The sequence below is a fragment of the Crocodylus siamensis genome, chromosome 2, assembly GCF_052110815.1.
Source record: "Crocodylus siamensis isolate JL-2025a chromosome 2, ASM5211081v1, whole genome shotgun sequence".
Classification (NCBI taxonomy): Eukaryota; Metazoa; Chordata; order Crocodylia; family Crocodylidae; genus Crocodylus; species Crocodylus siamensis.
The window spans coordinates 287,285,447-287,301,776 of record NC_143396.1 but is presented as its reverse complement, the minus strand read 5'-3'; the positions used below and the strand labels follow the sequence as shown (position 1 = coordinate 287,301,776).

At 47.7% G+C, this 16,330-nt stretch overlaps 2 protein-coding genes across 4 annotated transcripts in view; one reads left to right on the top strand and one right to left on the bottom strand.

Moving 5' to 3' along the window:
• SLC38A6 (solute carrier family 38 member 6) overlaps positions 1-2,250 on the bottom strand; it is a 51,810-nt gene extending 49,560 nt beyond the window's left edge. Inside the window, exons 1-3 of the mRNA XM_090034315.1 lie at positions 2,116-2,250; positions 1,556-1,677; positions 723-796 (exon numbers count right to left, since the gene is read on the bottom strand). Of these exons, the coding sequence (XP_089890441.1) occupies positions 723-796; positions 1,556-1,677; positions 2,116-2,229 (310 nt within the window). The 5' untranslated portion in view covers positions 2,230-2,250. The remainder of the gene's footprint in view (positions 1-722; positions 797-1,555; positions 1,678-2,115) is intronic.
• Positions 2,251-2,285: 35 nt separating this feature from the next.
• Positions 2,286-16,265, top strand: TRMT5 (tRNA methyltransferase 5). 3 transcript variants are annotated; one of them, XR_016440391.1, is made up of 6 exons: positions 2,286-2,423; positions 5,761-6,416; positions 9,751-9,875; positions 11,426-12,080; positions 13,189-13,316; positions 16,133-16,246. XR_016440391.1 is itself a non-coding variant. In XM_090034314.1 (6 exons), the coding sequence occupies exons 1-5, from the start codon at positions 2,419-2,421 to the stop codon at positions 13,260-13,262; spliced, it is 1,515 nt and encodes a 504-aa protein (XP_089890440.1). In that variant the 5' UTR covers positions 2,286-2,418; the 3' UTR covers positions 13,263-13,307; positions 16,133-16,265. The 3 variants fall into 3 exon arrangements, 2 of the variants coding, with proteins under 2 accessions (XP_089890440.1, XP_089890439.1); XM_090034314.1 differs by having other exon boundaries at positions 13,189-13,307; positions 16,133-16,265; XM_090034313.1 differs by having other exon boundaries at positions 2,287-2,423; positions 13,189-16,222.
• The last annotated feature ends 65 nt before the right edge of the window (positions 16,266-16,330 follow it).

Sequence of the window (16,330 nt, the reverse complement as noted above, 5' to 3'; positions counted from 1 at the left end):
CAATAACAGTTTTACAAAAGAAAGAATTAAAACCATTAGGTAGCAGAAAATTTGAGGTTATTCTTTGAAATCTTTACTAAATAAACCGCTTAGAGCTAGGGTAATTTAATACTTTATCACATCACAATCAGATGACATTCAACATCAGACCATTTTTAAGACAAGAACCAAAAGTGCAGATGAAATGCAATGGGGTGGATGATGATCCAATAAGGTCACTAAGGCTGACAGGTATCCATAAGCAAAGTGAACAAACGTAGATTACAAATGCAGGCAGGCAATCAAAGGTTTACTGCTACCCCTAATATTTCATTTATAAATATATAAAAGATTGTGTGGTTGCTTTCCCTGAACTGATAAACTGGTCCAATCTAACAGATGAAAAACAGTGCTAAAAGAAACAAGACCTTTCATTTCAGGAGTACTGAAAGTTTGCAAGCTATTCTACTTTGCATAATAATCAGAAAATGTAAATTTTTTTTTATCTCAAATGGTTTTGAGTTTATGGCAATACTTCAACTCTGCATTTACATGCACATCTCTATGACAAAGTAAACAACAAAGAAAATGAAAACTTAAAATATTACAGCTTGAGTGATTTATGCATAATATCACATAGGAAGACACAGTTATAAAAATTAATTTGCAGGGTCACGCCTTTGACATGTAGAAGAGACACAAATATACTACAAATTAATGTTCAGCACATGTTCTTCACTTACCTGTCTGAATGCACATATTAAGCAGCAGAAATACAGAGTAAGCAGCAAGACTGGCAACAATCAGCAGCAAGATACTAAAATACAAAATATTGACATTTTAGGCAATATCTGAAAAACAAATTTTTTTTAAACGGAGATTCTTTCACAAGAAAGAATCTATCACGAGACAGGATTTCCTCATTTTATGGCTGTCTGCTGACTATAGTTCATATGGTGACCGGCCTACTCAGCATTTGCTGTTTCCTTACTCTTCACATTGTTATCTCCGTTAGAGTACATTGCCTACGGAGGGCAAAGGCAACCTATGTTAATCCTTTCAAATCCCAACTGAGATACACACACAGTAAATCTGGGATATGCATGCACATATAAACTAGCAAACTTGACACTTATGGAAGGAATCGGAGGGACAACCTGAAGGCTTCCATCCTCCGTATAATCACTGCAGACAATAAAACCTCTCCCATAGCACTGAAACACGCACGTAGCTCCACTCTTCGTTTCCAGAACGAAGGAAGATCGTGACGGAAGCATCTCAGCACCGGGAATGGAGCTGGACCCAATACATTGCTAGAGACAGCAATTTAAGCTGGGTTCTGGTCACTGTGCACACAGGCCGGATTTGGATACATAACACAGGAGCCCAGAGCTTCACTGGCTAATGGAAAAGGCCTAAGCCATCCAGGTCTTATGCAATATAACTCATTTCTCCCACACATGAGCCTCCACAGCTCAGTTTGCTCTTAATTACCCAGAGAAACAGGTTATGTGCAGCAATGAGAGCTTTTTTTTCTTTTTTAATTCATTCGGTCTTTCACAGGGCATTGTCTTACCTAAAACCCATGATCCCCGTGTTGGCCATGGCATAGGATAAGCCAAGTATCCCGCTTCCCATGATGGCGTTCATTAAATTAAACACTGCAAAACCAAAGGAGCTCCCGCGATCCGGGGGCGCCTGCGAACAGAACAAATGCACTGAGTTAGCAAAAAAAAAGACATTCAAAAATTAAAATTCAAAAATACAAATAAAGAACATTTCAGCAGGCAACAGCCCCCTGCAGTCTCCCCTCCCACGGACAGGCTGCGCCCGTGTACACGGGGTGGGGGGGAAGGGTCCAGCGCTGCCTGTGGGAGTGGGTGCGCTGTGTTGGGTGAATACAGCACGAGGCCCCACCCCTTCCCCTTCCCAACAGCAAGGCTAAGCACCTGCCTTTTCCCCCCAGAGCCCTGGGGGCTGCAGCTTGTCTCGGGTAAATACAGTACAACTCCGCCCCGCAGCAAGACCCAGCCCTGGGCCTGCGGCTGTATGGGGTAAATACGGTACAAAGCCCCCTCCCCGTTCTGAGGCTGCGGGTTGTATCACGTCAATACGGTAGAACTCCCCCCCACGCACCCTGGCGGGCAACAGCGGCGCGCTCTCCTCCTCCTCCTCCTCGCCGCCCTCCCGCTGCGGCGCCGACAGGTACCAGCCGCGCTCGCTGTTGACGGCGGCGGCCCCCCGCGGCATGGTACGGTCCGGTCCGGTCCGGCCCGGCCGGCGGCCGCTCGAGGGGAACGGGCTACAGGCTGGAGGCGGGGCTGAGGCGAGACCCCGCCCCCCCGGGGGCAGAGCCGAGCCGGGGACAGGCGCTGCCGGATGCCGTCACGGCCGGGCGCGGCTCGATGACGCCGGCGGGGCTCGCAGGCCGGCGGTGGCATGAGGTGAGGGGCGCGCGCGGGGGTCGGGGGCGTGGGGAGCCCCCCGCTGTGAGGGGACGGGGCGGGGCGGGGCCTGAGGCGATCCCTGCCGATCGATCGGATCTCAGTCGATCCCTGCTAGTCGATCAGCTCCTTATTAGCTGATCCGATTTGACTCCTTCCCTATTGGCTGATCGACTTGCTCCTAATTAGCTGATCTGATTTGATTCACTTCTTCCTTATTGGCTGATCCGAATCCACTCAGCTCCTTATTAGCTGAGCCGATTTGATTCATGCCTTCCCTATTGGCCCGTCCAGTTTGATTCACTCTTCCTTATTGGCCGATCCGATTCGGCTGGCTCCTTCCTTATTGGCCAATCCGATTTATGGTCCGCCCCATGCAGGGGCTGGGAGGCCGACATGAACGGCCGTGCAGCCAGGCCCTGGCCCCGGCCCCTTCACACACTGTACTTGCCCTGGCTTGGACCAGCCTCACCACCCCAGGGAGGGTGTGGACAGGGCAGCCGGGCTGGAAGGGACCTTCCAGGTCGTGGCTAGCGCGGCCTCCTGTTCCTGCCGGAGCCTTGCAGCCCAGCCTCTGGCCGACCTGCTCGTGAAAACCTGCGAGGCTGGAGTTCCTACAACTCCCGAGGCAGCCGGTGCTAGTGCTTCCAGTTGGGGAGCTCCTCCGAACCTCCAGCCTCAGTTTCCTCTGCTGCCACCTGAGGCCGTTGCTCCTAGTCCTGTCCCTGCTGCCACAGACAAAAGCCTGTCCCCATCCTCTCTGTCATCACCTCTGGGTCCTTGGAGACTGATCAAATCACCCCTCAGTCCTCTGAAGGGTGGGGGTTGCCTTCCTCTGCAGAGGGGGGCACAGTCTCTAACTGGGGTCTCTTGAGTGTATATTAATGGCCTGTTACAGCAGCAGGACATCGGCCACTGCAGTTTCCTTGCTGTAGCAGGTTCGGGTGTGATGACTTGTGTAGTTTTGTTAAGAGGTTAGACGATTGATTGTACACGATGGTTTGGATAAGGATGATCCTGCCTCAGACAGGGGTTGGCCTGGGGGTCCCTTCCAGCCCCACTTTTCTATGATTTTTTGTTTCAGGCTGAATAACTCATTCTTTGAGCCTTTTCTCCCAGGTTCCTAATCATTGTTGTTGCCCTGTGCCAAACTCTTCCCTAAATGGCCATGTCTTTCTGAAAGTGTAGGGTCCAGAACTACATACGGCAATCCAGGTGAGGCCTCATCAGTCCTGGGCTGGTGTGCAAGTCAGATTGAGACTGGACACGGAGCCAACACATAGGGCTAGTTCGGCAGGGCCCCCCCGTGCAGTGTGCACCCCTGTGCCACATGCAGCGTGTGGCCTGGACCAACCCCCTGTGTTGCACACAGTGCTGGGTTCATCCTGCACACTGAGCTGCCTCCACAACCCACATGTAGGGTCAGTCTAAGACCCAAGATCTAGATCATAGGGCTCCAGGGGCTGTATCCATGTCATGGGCCCTATGTCTGATGCCCTTGGGCTTGAACCTTGAAGGGAATAGTCTTTTTGGGTGTTTGCTGTTGTTTTACTGGCAGCCAGTGCAGGTAATAGTGGGAAGGAGTGTCTGATTGAGTTCCTCCTCTACAACCCATGTCTGCTGGCAGAATAATGTCAAGGGATGTTCTCTAGGAGGGAGTTATGTGTAGTGTGCAGGTGAGGAAGGGGACACAAATGGCTCTAAGGTAGGCTATGTCAGAGAGGAAAGGTGGATTTCCTGCAAACCCTGGAAAAAAGAGCATCTTCCCCTAGCTCATGTTGCCATAAATCAGAATGACTCTGACTTAACACGGTGGGCTTCTGCTGTGTGATGAGAGGGGCCATGATAATGAATAACCAGAAAGCATAAGCGGCACTGGGAGGTTCTCAAGAGCATTACCTAAATCAATGTTCCCACTTGGGAGTAGTTGACAGGGGTGGGAAAAACCTAGCGAGATGGAGAAAGCTGCATGAGCTGGGATTTGCTGCAACACTCTAAAAGATAAGTGCTTTCATTACCAATAAGAAAACCCTTAAAGCAGGTGGCCATGCTAGTAGCTGACTGAGTTTAAGGGCTGGAAGTGAAGACTTCACTGTCTGCTGAACCAGGCTTTGGTTTTTTTCTTCCACAAAACTCAGCTTGCACTATGAGAGCTCCCAGTTACCAGTGTGTGCCCACTCTGACCACACTGCAGCCTTTGATAACTCTGAAGAGGGACAAAAGCCAAAAGAGGCAAAGTGGTATGAGGGTAGATTGGTCACAGCAAGCAAAAGCTTCAACAACAAATGTTTGCAACAGCTGACATAAAGTTGTTCCATTGACCTTATGTTCAGACAAATCCCCAACACTGTGGGGAGACAATGTGGCCCAGACATCAGATACTGCACTGTGGGCACAATATGAAGAGCTAGATAGAACCGGTACCATGCATGTAACACCAAGAACCTCACATTATACATGGTGAGTGGTGCGGGGGGAGAGAACATCCTGCAATATCCTATAAAGGAAGCACTTCAGGCAGACCACACTCCTGTACCAGTTTTTATGGTAGCTCGTTCACTGGAGTCAGCTGAACCTCTGAGGAGTGGTTCTGCTTGTGACCACTGGCACGACTGTAGTCTGTTTCTAGTGCTTGATTAGCATTGTCAGCAGCAGTGAATGATATACCAGAGGGGCCAATAATACTGCTGTTTAAATCAGTGGGATTATTTCCCCTTTGACTTAAGGAGGCAATATTGGGTCTATTAAAGCAAGCACAAGTCATCCTCCATTTGGCATAAAAATCATGTCCATTACTTAAGAATGGTTGTCCTGGAATAAACTGCTTAAAGAAATTGTAGAATCTCCATCATTAACATTTCTTGAGAGCCAACTGGATAGAACAGTTGTCTGAGGTAGTTTATGTAGGGAGGATCCTGCTTCAGATGGAGGATTGGACTAAATGATCTCCTGAGGTCCCTGTCGGCTCTGTTTTCCTGTTCTTTTTCTTCTTCCTCCTCTTCTCCTCATCTGCTGTCTGAGACAGTCGGTGACAGGCATTTAGCAGAATTTGCAGATTTGCTAGAATCTGTCAGGGCTGCAACACGAGTACTTCTGTTATGGTAGTTTTCTCTGTGATTCTGTGAAATATATTTTTTGGCTTTACACAGTTTGCCAGGAGATAGAAATTCTTGGGATGTGGTTCATAATAATAGAGCTTTACAAAACTATTGTGAATGATTTGATGCAAAAGGAAGCTTTATTTTGAGAGAACAGCAAATCTGCCTGATTTGCAGCCTTATTTTTTTAAATAGGAATGATTACACAATGTCTATAAAATGAATAATTTCCCTTCTAGGATTTTATGGAGATTACATGGATGCTGTGCTAGACTATTGACAACTACATGTTTTGGAACAGCTGCCTTGAATACATCATTTTCAACAGCTTGGAAGCCCTTGGCACAACATTTTGACAGACTCTCTGGACTTTTTATAGACGTTCAAAGAAATAGTTCCTTTAGGATGCATGAAACTGTAGAGAATAAAATTGATCCTGAACTATATTCACCACATCCTGATGTACGTGGAATGACAATACTTGACAGAGCTGCTTTCAAAAAAACAATTACTGTTCCTGTTCTCAAGGTGAAAAAAGAAATCATAAACAGGCTGTTGAAATCTCTGAAACACATGGTGCTGCACCGGGCGGGTCTGAAGCGAGTGATTGATGATCCAGAAGATGAACACCATAAACTTGTTTTGTTGGATCCCCATAAAATGTCATCAGAAGGTTCCCTGGGAGAAGCTGACCGAAAAATATTAGAACAGTTTGATATTATTCCTGAACTATCCAAGCGTGACGTGGAATTCACTTACGACTTTTTCAAGGCAGAGGAAATCTTCCAAGCGGTGCTCCCAGAAGGCCAAGATGTCACCTCTGGATTTAGCAGAGTTGGCCATATAGCTCACTTGAATCTCAGAGATCATCAGCTGCCCTACAAACATTTGATTGGTATGTAAAAAAAAAAAAAATAAATAAAAAAAGCTTTGGGAGGTGTACAAGTAGATAAGCGTCATTTTAACAATTGCTACAGCTTGCCATTATTCACAGGGAGGACTTTAGGCACCTTTCTAGTTTTTCTCTGACTTTCATAGATTTCATAGACATTAGGGCTGGAAGGGACCTCGGGAGATCATCAAGTCCAGCCCCCTGCCCAAAGGGCAGGAAGTCAGCTGGGGTCATAGGATCCCAGCAAGATAAGCATCCAATTTACTCTTGAAGGTGTTCAATGTAGGCGCTTGAACCACCTCCGCTGGCAGACTGTTCCAGACCTTGGGGGCTCGGACAGTAAAGAAATTCTTCCTTATGTCCAGCCTGAAACGGTCTTGCAGGAGTTTGTGACCGTTCGACCTCGTCATCCCTTGGGGCGCTCTGGTGAACAGACGTTACCCCAGATCCTGGTGGTCACCCCGATAAACTTATAGGTGGCCATCAGATCACCCCTGAGCCTGCGCTTTTCCAGGCTAAAGAGTCCCATGGCTCTCAGCCTGTCATCGTAAGATCTGTTTTCCTGCCCTCTGATCATGCGCGTGGCTCTCCTCTGGACTCTCTCAAGCTTCTCCACATCCTTTTTGAATTGTGGAGCCCAAAACTGGACACAGGACTCCAGCTGCGGCCTCACCAAGGCCGAGTACAAGGGGAGAATGACGTCCCGGGATTTGCTCGAGAAGCATCTATGGATGCAAGCCAGCGTTTTGGTCGCTTTACTAGCCGCAGCATCGCATTCGAGGCTCATGTTCATCTTGTGGTCAGTGATGACCCCCAAGTCTCTTTCTTCTGTAGTGCTATCCAACGTAGCACTGCCGAGCCTATAAGGATGCTGCAGGTTTTTCCTCCCAAGGTGGAGAACCTTGCATTTTTCGGTGTTAAACACCATCAGGTTCTCGTCCGCCCGTTTGCTGAGCTTGTCCAGGTCAGCCTGGATCACCCGCCTATCTTCTGGCGTGGATGCTTTGCCGTAGGTCTTCTGACCTATGGCAGCCTTGTGTTTAAAAACAAATACTTAGACTAAATTAGACAAACAGCCTAATCCAATAAAAGTAGTAGCCTGCATTCACCAAGCATTGGCTTTGACCTTGATCCTCAGCAAACAAAAGCGAATAGTCAGGCTGAACTCAAGTGTCTGGCGGCAGCAGGATCCAACACTGGAGCTAGATGATGCATCTCTTTTTATGTGGCAGCTGTAGTTCCCTGCTGCAGTCTGTCCTGCGAATTGGTGACATTGCTACTTTTCTGGGTTCCCAATTCATTCCTCTTCAAAGATTGTACAAATTGCATTGAGCTACAAAATTAATCTGATCCCTGAAGGAAAATGAGAGTTTACTGGGTATATCATGGCAGTTTCTAGGTGTCACTTGCCCCGTGGATCAGTAGCAGAACTAGGAGGAGCTCTCAGGTCTCCTAAGATCTGCTGTATTCACCAGGCTGTCCAATTTAGTAGCCTCAGCACCCTAGCTGCAAGCTCCCCTGGCACTTTGGAGAAGGCAGCCCCTCCACCACTGTGCCATGCAGTGGGGTGGCCACCCCACACCTCACCTTCTTGGCCATGGCTCCTCCAGCACTGCAGGCTGCACTTAGCCACACAACCCGGTCCTTCCCTACTCTGCTTCTTGGGAAAGGGGCAGGAAATAAAAGCCAGGGAAGGGGCCTGGCAGTCTGGAGATCCTGATTACAGTGAGGGGAGCTGAAGCCAGGGGGAACAGATTAACCCTTTGTGGGCTACATAGGTTCCCTGAAGAGCAGGAACAGTCACTGAGGATTTAGCTCAGTGGGAAGTGATTCTTCCCTCTGTCTGGCAATGGGGAAGCCACATCTGTAGTACTGTGTCCAGTTTTGGGCCCTCCGCTACTGAAAGGATGTAGCCAAAAATTGGGGAGTCCAGTGGAGGGCAACAAAAATGGTCAGGGGGCTGGAGGACATGACTGATGAAAAGAGGGAACTGGGCTTGTTTAATCTGGAGAAGACTGAGGGGGGATTTAATAGCAGCCTTCAGCTCCCTGCAGGGGGGTTTCAAAGAGGAGCTGGTCTGTTCTCAGTGGTGGCAGATACAGAACAAGGAGCAATGGGCTCAAATTGCAGCAAGGGAAGTTTGGGTTAGATATTAGGAAGAATTTTCTCACTAGGAAGGTAAAGCACTGGAACAGGTTGCCCAGAGAGGTTGTGGACTCTCCATCCTTGGAGGGTCTTAAGACCTGGCTAGACAAAGCGCTGGCTGGGATGATCTGGTTGGGGCTGGTCCTGCTTGGAGCAGGGGTTGGACTAGATGTGACCTCCTGAGATCCTTTCCAACTCTCATTTTCTATGATCTTGTGATTCCTTTTGTTTTTCAGTGTCAGGTATTTGCATTGTGGGGGACTTTGTGAAACTTCTGTGGTGGCACGAGGGGAACTAATTCCTACCACACTGAGAGTATACAATGATAGCTGTAATAATTATGTCACTAGTAAATGTTACCATGGACCTGTTACATCTGCATGATCCCATAGAGATACAAGTGTCAGAAAACCCTTTCAACATTAACAGTTCACTAACTGCAATTGCTACAGCATCCAGCAGACCAGTGACGTTCAGCCTTGTGGCTCTATGGGTCAGATGAGTGACACAGGGTCTGTTTATGAACTGAATCAGGCCCTGGGGTCTGGCACTACCCCCTCCTGGCACTGCCTCCTCCCTGTCCCTCATGCCAGGATTGGAGCTTGGGGGCCCAGCACTGCCTCCTCCAGCCTGCCGTGTGTCAGGATTGGGTCCCAGGGGCCCTGTGCCAACCACATTGGGCTTCATGGATGCAGTGCCATCCCCACCCACCTCTGCTCACTGGGATCGGACACTGCGCCGGGCCTGGGAATCTCCACAGGTCAGAAGATTTGGCAGTAGGGAAGCAGTGGCACTGTTCCCCCGCTGCCAAATTTGGAGAGCCCCACAGGCTAGGTGACAAGGTGCCATGGGGCAAATCTGGCCCATGGGCGGGAGATTGAGTGTCCCTGTTTTAGAGAGAACAGCTGATGCATGCTGCCCTTTTAAAGTGGTTACTAGATACATTTGCCCATAGTGTGAATGATTTCGCTTGTAGGTCATTACCAAAGCAAATGTATATTTGAAATGCAACTAAATTTCCATTTTACTAAATGTTAGTTGTATAATATAAATAACCACAAACTGTATAACAGGAATTTAAAGCTGTAGCAATGCTGGGGGTCCTGAGCACCCCTCTGCTTTTTTGCTGTGCTGGGTGTATCACTGGGTACAACAGCAACACTTGAGATTTGAATATATTGGTTTCTTTCAGGCCAGGTTATCATTGACAAAAATCCAGGAATCACCTGTGTAGTAAATAAAATCAACACCATTGATAATACTTACCGAAATTTTCAAATGGAGATCCTAGCTGGGGAGACCAACATGATGACAAAGGTATGGTATGGTTTTTTCCTATTTCCTCGAGCACAGCCAGGTTTTAAACAAGGCCTACAATGCAGGTGCAGTAGAAAAGCAGGGACAATTGAAAGATGCTAGAAAACTTTTTAAACTCTTTCTTTTCTTCCTGTGGTTCTCAATACCTGACAGCTGTGTGATGTTTCACACATCCCAGCCTATGGGGAATGAAATAATGGCCCTGTTAAGATCATCTTCATAGGGATGATGTAGCTAAGCATTATTTCAGTTTTTATAGGTTTTACCACCCATTCAAATCTGGGTCGAGTAATGGATTTCGACAGTGATCCTTATTTAGAATCTCCTGGTCTTTTACCCAGAAGCATATGAGGGCTATTTTGCATTGTAAAAATGTATTTGCCCAAGAAGATAAATGTGTGTTCACCTGCAGTGACTGGAAAATAGGACTGAGACTTGAGTGCTGCTCTTTACCACTGACCCACTTTGTGGCATAAGCAAAAGCCTGTGATGATAAAACTCACACTAATAACGTGTGTTATGGTCCTTGGGATGAAAGGCACTTTATTTAAGTGCAAAATATAATTCCTTAAATTGGGTATCTGAGGTTCACATGGGAGTTAAATGAAACAGTGGATAATGGTTGCTTAAACTAAATTTATAGTCTGAAACAAAGCAATTTTCTAGTTTGGTGCAGCAAAGTTTTCTGCACATGTAGATACGAGATCTACTTGGAATATAAAGCATCAGATTTCATTTAAGATCGCAAAGACAGTATTAGCTTTTTATTTCAGTGAGGCTGGAGTCTTGTAGAGATTCTCACACTGTTGGCACCAGAATGTAAACTATGGTTTGGGAACTAGCAGTTGAAATGATGCAGTAATTCTCATTATTAGCCATAAACTTGTGCAGTGGTCTAAACTATCCACCTCCTTTTGGTGTTATATTACATCTTTTGTCCATTCAAAGGACTTCGGTCATCAAGTTTCCTGTTGGATGGGACTCAGGTGCTTGATGTCTGCTATCTGCAGAGGCCAGGTGCAGTGCCCTTACAAAACGTTGTAGAATTGAGTCCCATGTAGCTTAGATCTGTCATTCTTGTATTGTCTGTCCTTCAGACAGTCACTATGGACTTGTGATGCAAAAGAGGGCTTGAGGCATCCCCTTTTGAAACCAGCTAGCGGTAAAGCAGCTGGCATCCTGCTGTAAAGCCCTTGAAGGGACTAAGGAATTTTTTTTTTATGATTCTTTCAAAGTTGCTTCCCCTCTGCTTGCCAGTTTATACAAATGCAGGCCAGATAGCTGGATTGACACTGAAAAATTCCCTACAGTGGCTAGAGCATCTTTCCGTGGCCCTTCCATAGAAAGGGAAGAGTGCCAGCCAGGGACAAAAATTTTATTTTGCTCACACAAGACTCATTTGTTCCATCAATAGTGTGAATATCAATCTACCCATTCCATTTTAGTAACATGTTTTCTTTTTTGCTGCAGTAAATTAATTACGGTGCTTAAACATGCATGTGTCTGGAATCTGAATATGAGATGTTTAACCCAATGTCCTGGACTTTCAGGTTAAAGAAAACAGCATCCAATATGAATTTGACTTCTCCAAAGTGTATTGGAACCCACGCCTGAGCACAGAGCACAGCCGCATCGTCGACCTGTTAAAGCCGGGGGATGTTCTGTTTGATGTTTTTGCTGGGGTTGGACCTTTTGCCATCCTAGCAGCCAGGAAGAAGTGCAGAGTATTTGCAAATGATCTAAACCCTGACTCCTACAAATGGCTTCAGCACAACTGTAAATTGAACAAGGTGGACAGAACAGTACAAGTCTTTAACATGGATGGTCGGGATTTCCTCAGGGGGCCTGTGAAAGAACAGCTAACTGAAGAGCTCTCGCTTTCAGTAAAAGAAAAGGAAAGCTCTCTACATATAGTCATGAATTTGCCAGCTTTGGCTGTTGAATTTCTGGATGTTTTCAAGCATCTCTTAGACGGGGAGCCATGCAGTTCCAATCTCCTTCCCACAGTGCACTGTTACAGCTTCTCCAAACACGATAATCCTGCCAAAGACATTCAAGACAGAGCAGAAGCTTTCTTGGGAACATCCTTAGAGGGACGCTGTTCTGTTCGACTGGTGAGAAATGTGGCACCAAATAAGGAAATGCTGTGCATTAGTTTCCAGGTCCCAGCTGATGTGCTGTACAAGAGGCAGTGCCCTCCTGAAGGTAAGTCCTAGATTCATGCTGCTCAGTTCTTAGCGCTGGCGAGCTACAGCCTTGACACTTCAGAAAGGAAGTCAGGGGTACATTAGAGAGAGGATTAAGATGAATCTGGAGCTAACTTTCAACTCGGGCACAATGATGTTATTGTCTTAGTCCCTCTCCTGCATGTTGGGGCCCATCTGCATGGTGGGTTCTGTAGCTGCGTGGAGTCAGTTTAGGACTGAAACCTCCAAGCGAACAGAATCAGGTCCTACCCATTTTAATAGGGAAATGCTTATATAGCCACCTGCACTCCCAGAAGTATCTGTTGAAACCCTTCCCAAGTTCAGTGGAACCGTGCATCCTCAGGTCAGCTACTCCAATTCACATCTTTTAGCTCTGTTTTGGCTTAAACCTCCCCTCTGAAATGGGATCTGTCACTAGCAGTGGGAGCAGCATCTCCTTGCAGCCACTCTAATCCTGCTCCTTCCACTCTGGTCTCACTCCAGGTATCACCCTGGCTTTGCCTGCTGCATCTTTGCTGTTATTAATAACTCTGGAAAGGACCTCTAGAGAACCAGAATGGTGGTCCTGGGTGTCCTGCTCTGCACCACTGCTCGGGCTCTGGCCACCGGGTCATGGTTCACGGGGCCTCCGGCAGCCCACTGACTCGACAGTAATCTAAGCCCCTCTGCAGGTCACCTTTAGTGGTCTCCTTTCCTCCCATGTCTTTCAACCAAAACAGCAGCATAAAGAACCCAGTCCAGTGCAGCTGCAGCTGGGCTGCCTTCTCTAAGCTCTCCCCAGGCTTCTGCTCAGCTCTGCGAGCTTCTTTCAGTTTGCAGCCTCCTGGGCCTACTCACAATTCCTCCAGCCTCTTGTATCGCTTTCTCCATTCAGTGCAGGGAACTCCTTCAGCTACCACAGCCAGGGTTGGTCTCCAGTTCCCCACACTGCTTCTCTGCTCCAGCTCCACGCAGGTCAGACTGCCCACTCTGGCTCTCTGCTTTGACTTGACTTGTCTCAGTGATATGTCCAAGTGTCGCGACTCCAGTAGTTCAGTGCAGACACCATTGTATAGATTTCTTTTGTTGCCTGTGAAATAACTTACCCCTTTTTGATCTTGTTCCAGTGAGTCCAGAGGAACCGGCCTCTAAACGTCTGCGCCCAAATGAAGATTCTTCTGAAGAAAAATCAATCAGTTGACAAGAGCACTGACCAGTCCTTTGTCATTAATTCATGGAAGACATGGTAACGCAGGTTGGGTACCTCCGGCCTTCAGGCTAATCAAGGCGGGCTGGGTTCTTTCTTAGACTAAGACGATGCAGTGTCCTAATGCATAAAGTGTGCGTTGCATCTTTCTTTTGTGAACAGCCTGCTCCCTGGTGGCTTTTTTTTTTTTTTTTTAATTCCAGCATCAAAGCAATGAGATCATTTATTTTATTGCACAGGATATTAAACTTTATTTCCTCATTTTATAACGGTTCCATTGTTCAGGTCCTTCCTTAAGAAAGGAAAAGCAAAGCGTGGTGCACTAACCCAGACTAGGCATGTCTCCTGGTTCAGCTTTATGCAGCTCACGGCAGGGTGGCACCTGAACATGGACATTTCATTCCGACTTGAAGCTGTGGAAACGTGAAACCTTTCTGCGATGATGCTGTATGTGCAAGGCCACCTGAATTGGCAGTTTGGCTGGGTGTGCCTCGGCTTCTCAGGCAGATCCAGTGTGTCTAAGTAAAGACAGCTTTGAAAAACATGCTCTGAGGTCCAGGTAGATGCACAGATTTGTACCTGTGCTGCGCCAGTGATCACTGGTATTAACAGGAGGGGCTTAGAGCTCCATGCTGTTAGCTAAAGGTGGAAGGACCCTGCCGTATTACTGTACTGACTACTAAATGACCATCAGCATGCAACACGATAGATTTGGTACGAGCTTGGCGTATAGGGCACGATTATCCACACTCCCCTTTATTTCATGGACCCCACAGTCTCCTGGTCATTTTCTTGCATCTTTTCATTTGTGACTTCAGTGAGACCTTCAGAGGATGCTCCTCTTCCCCTCAAGCTTTCAGTGTGGGCTTCACAGGCTCTGCCCTTGAACCCTTCCCCTCTCCCTCTTACCTTTTCATGGGTCACCTTATCCATGCACACAGGATCAGCCTTTTCTCTGACTTCTAAGTGTCTGTACTCTGTTCAGCTAAAATGGGACCCCATTTCCACTTGCATCTTTCTCCCTTGCTGTGGGGAACATCACCATCCTGCCTGTCACTTGGGCCCACCTGGGCATCATCTTTGACCCTGTTTCTATGTTTTCACAGTCAGACTATGTCTAAATCTTGCATTTCTTTTTTTTACATACCCTCTCAAAGCAGGGCCTTTCCTCTGCTGCACACACCTAGAACGCCCTTGACCAGGCTCTTATCTCACGTCTCTGGTTTGGCAAATGCAGTCTTGAACCACTCGCATCTACCCAGAATGCTACTGCAAAGCTACCTTTCCTAGTCCTTGCGAACATCTGCCTGCTTTGCTCCATTGCTTCTCTTATTCTGCACTCAAATCCTTCCTTCCGTGTATCCATCATTGTGCCTCCAGCATCAAACTCTTAACAATTACCTCCATCATCCCCCTTGCTACACTGACATCTTGTGCTTTCTCCCATGCTCCCCTTGTGCACTTGGAAACACCTGCAAAGCCACTTTGCTCCCCTTCAGATCCCTCCTTAAAAGACTTGTTTGCAGTGATGCTTACAGAAGTCTGAGGGCTTCAGCTGCTGGCCTGCTGAGACCCTCACACCTGCCGCTCAGTAGCATCTCACCACTGCTCTGTACTTTCCCAGGGACTTGCTGCTTGGGTCTTGTCTTGCAGTCCTTTCAAGTCTGTTTGGAAGAGCCTTGTCCCACAGTTGGGGCTCCTAGGTGCTACAAGAGTAGAAACCAGAGACCTGGGTTTTGTTTGCCTTCCTCTAGAAAGGGGCATCGCCCTTTTCCTAGGATCTTGGGAACATCTGAATGCAACTACAGGGAAGTAGTCGGGGGCAGGGTATTGGCTCTGTCCTCATCTCTCCCCTAGCATGTTGTATGGCAGCAGGGAGCAACCGTGTTGGTAGGCTTATTGCAAATGAGCTCCACACCCTCCCCGAGTGCCAGTCTGATCCCCTTCCTCTATCCTATCTGTTGCTCTGCTTTCTGCTTCCTGTCCTGTGCTCCCTTCCTGATCTGCTGCTTTGCCTTCTGCTTGCTGCCCTATCTGCTACCACGTTGCCTGTCTCCTCCCTGATCTGCCATGTGCTATACGCAGATGCTGCCTGTGCCGCAGGTTGGCTACCCCTGTTGTATGGTGTTTGGAGCTTGCGTCTAGATGATGTGCGTGAGGAATCGACAATTTGGGGGATTCCTGTGGTAAATGACTGCTTGCAAATGCAGGGGGCTGGGCCCTGTGGCTCAAGAGAGCCTTCCATTATACCATTGTACTTCATATGTCATTTAAGGTGTTTAAATATAATTGCATTTAGGCACATTGCAGGCCACGGTTTCAGAATATTCAGTGCTTAAAAGGGGAACTCCCAAATAACCAGAGGAAGAGGGGAGGAGGTTCTCTCCTTCACCTGCACTAGCCCTAGCCCAAAGCAGGTCATGCTTGCATTGCTAGCTTTGTGCCCAGAATGGCCCATCCACAAGACAATGCAGATGCGTGTTAAAATGCCCAAGGCTCCACCTCTTCCACAACGGTTTCTGGGCTTCCCTCCCTCTCCCTGAAGGGGACCAGCGGTAGTAAAGGTTGTGGGGTTGGGAGTATCCTGAAGGTCAGGCCTGGGAGAGCAGATGTGGGCAGGTGGAGGAGGATGTGTCCTGTGGGCATGCCCTCCTGAACTAGAAGCCTGATGTGCTGCTTACAGAACAGCTCCATGGGGAAAAACTACCGCAAGGAAGTTAAAGGCTTTTTCCCTTCCTGGCCATGTAGTTTCACCTCCACCAACTACAATGACCTGCAGTGGGATTAACCAGCACTTCAGCTGCTTCTGCAGGGACAGAGGTGAAGGTTTGCAACCAGAGATCTTGCTTCTATTTCGAACACAGGTATCTGATGTCACTCATTTTGTGAAGTCTTCAAGTGGTGTCTCCTCATCCGTGGCCGGCAGCAGGAACCGAACGTGCTAGCTGAGCTGGGGGGTGGGGGGAAACACGACTAGCTTTCTGGGAAGAAAACACAAGCTTGAATACTGACAAGACTAGTTATAACCAAAATAGCATTTATATGCGTGTGCCAATGCAGCC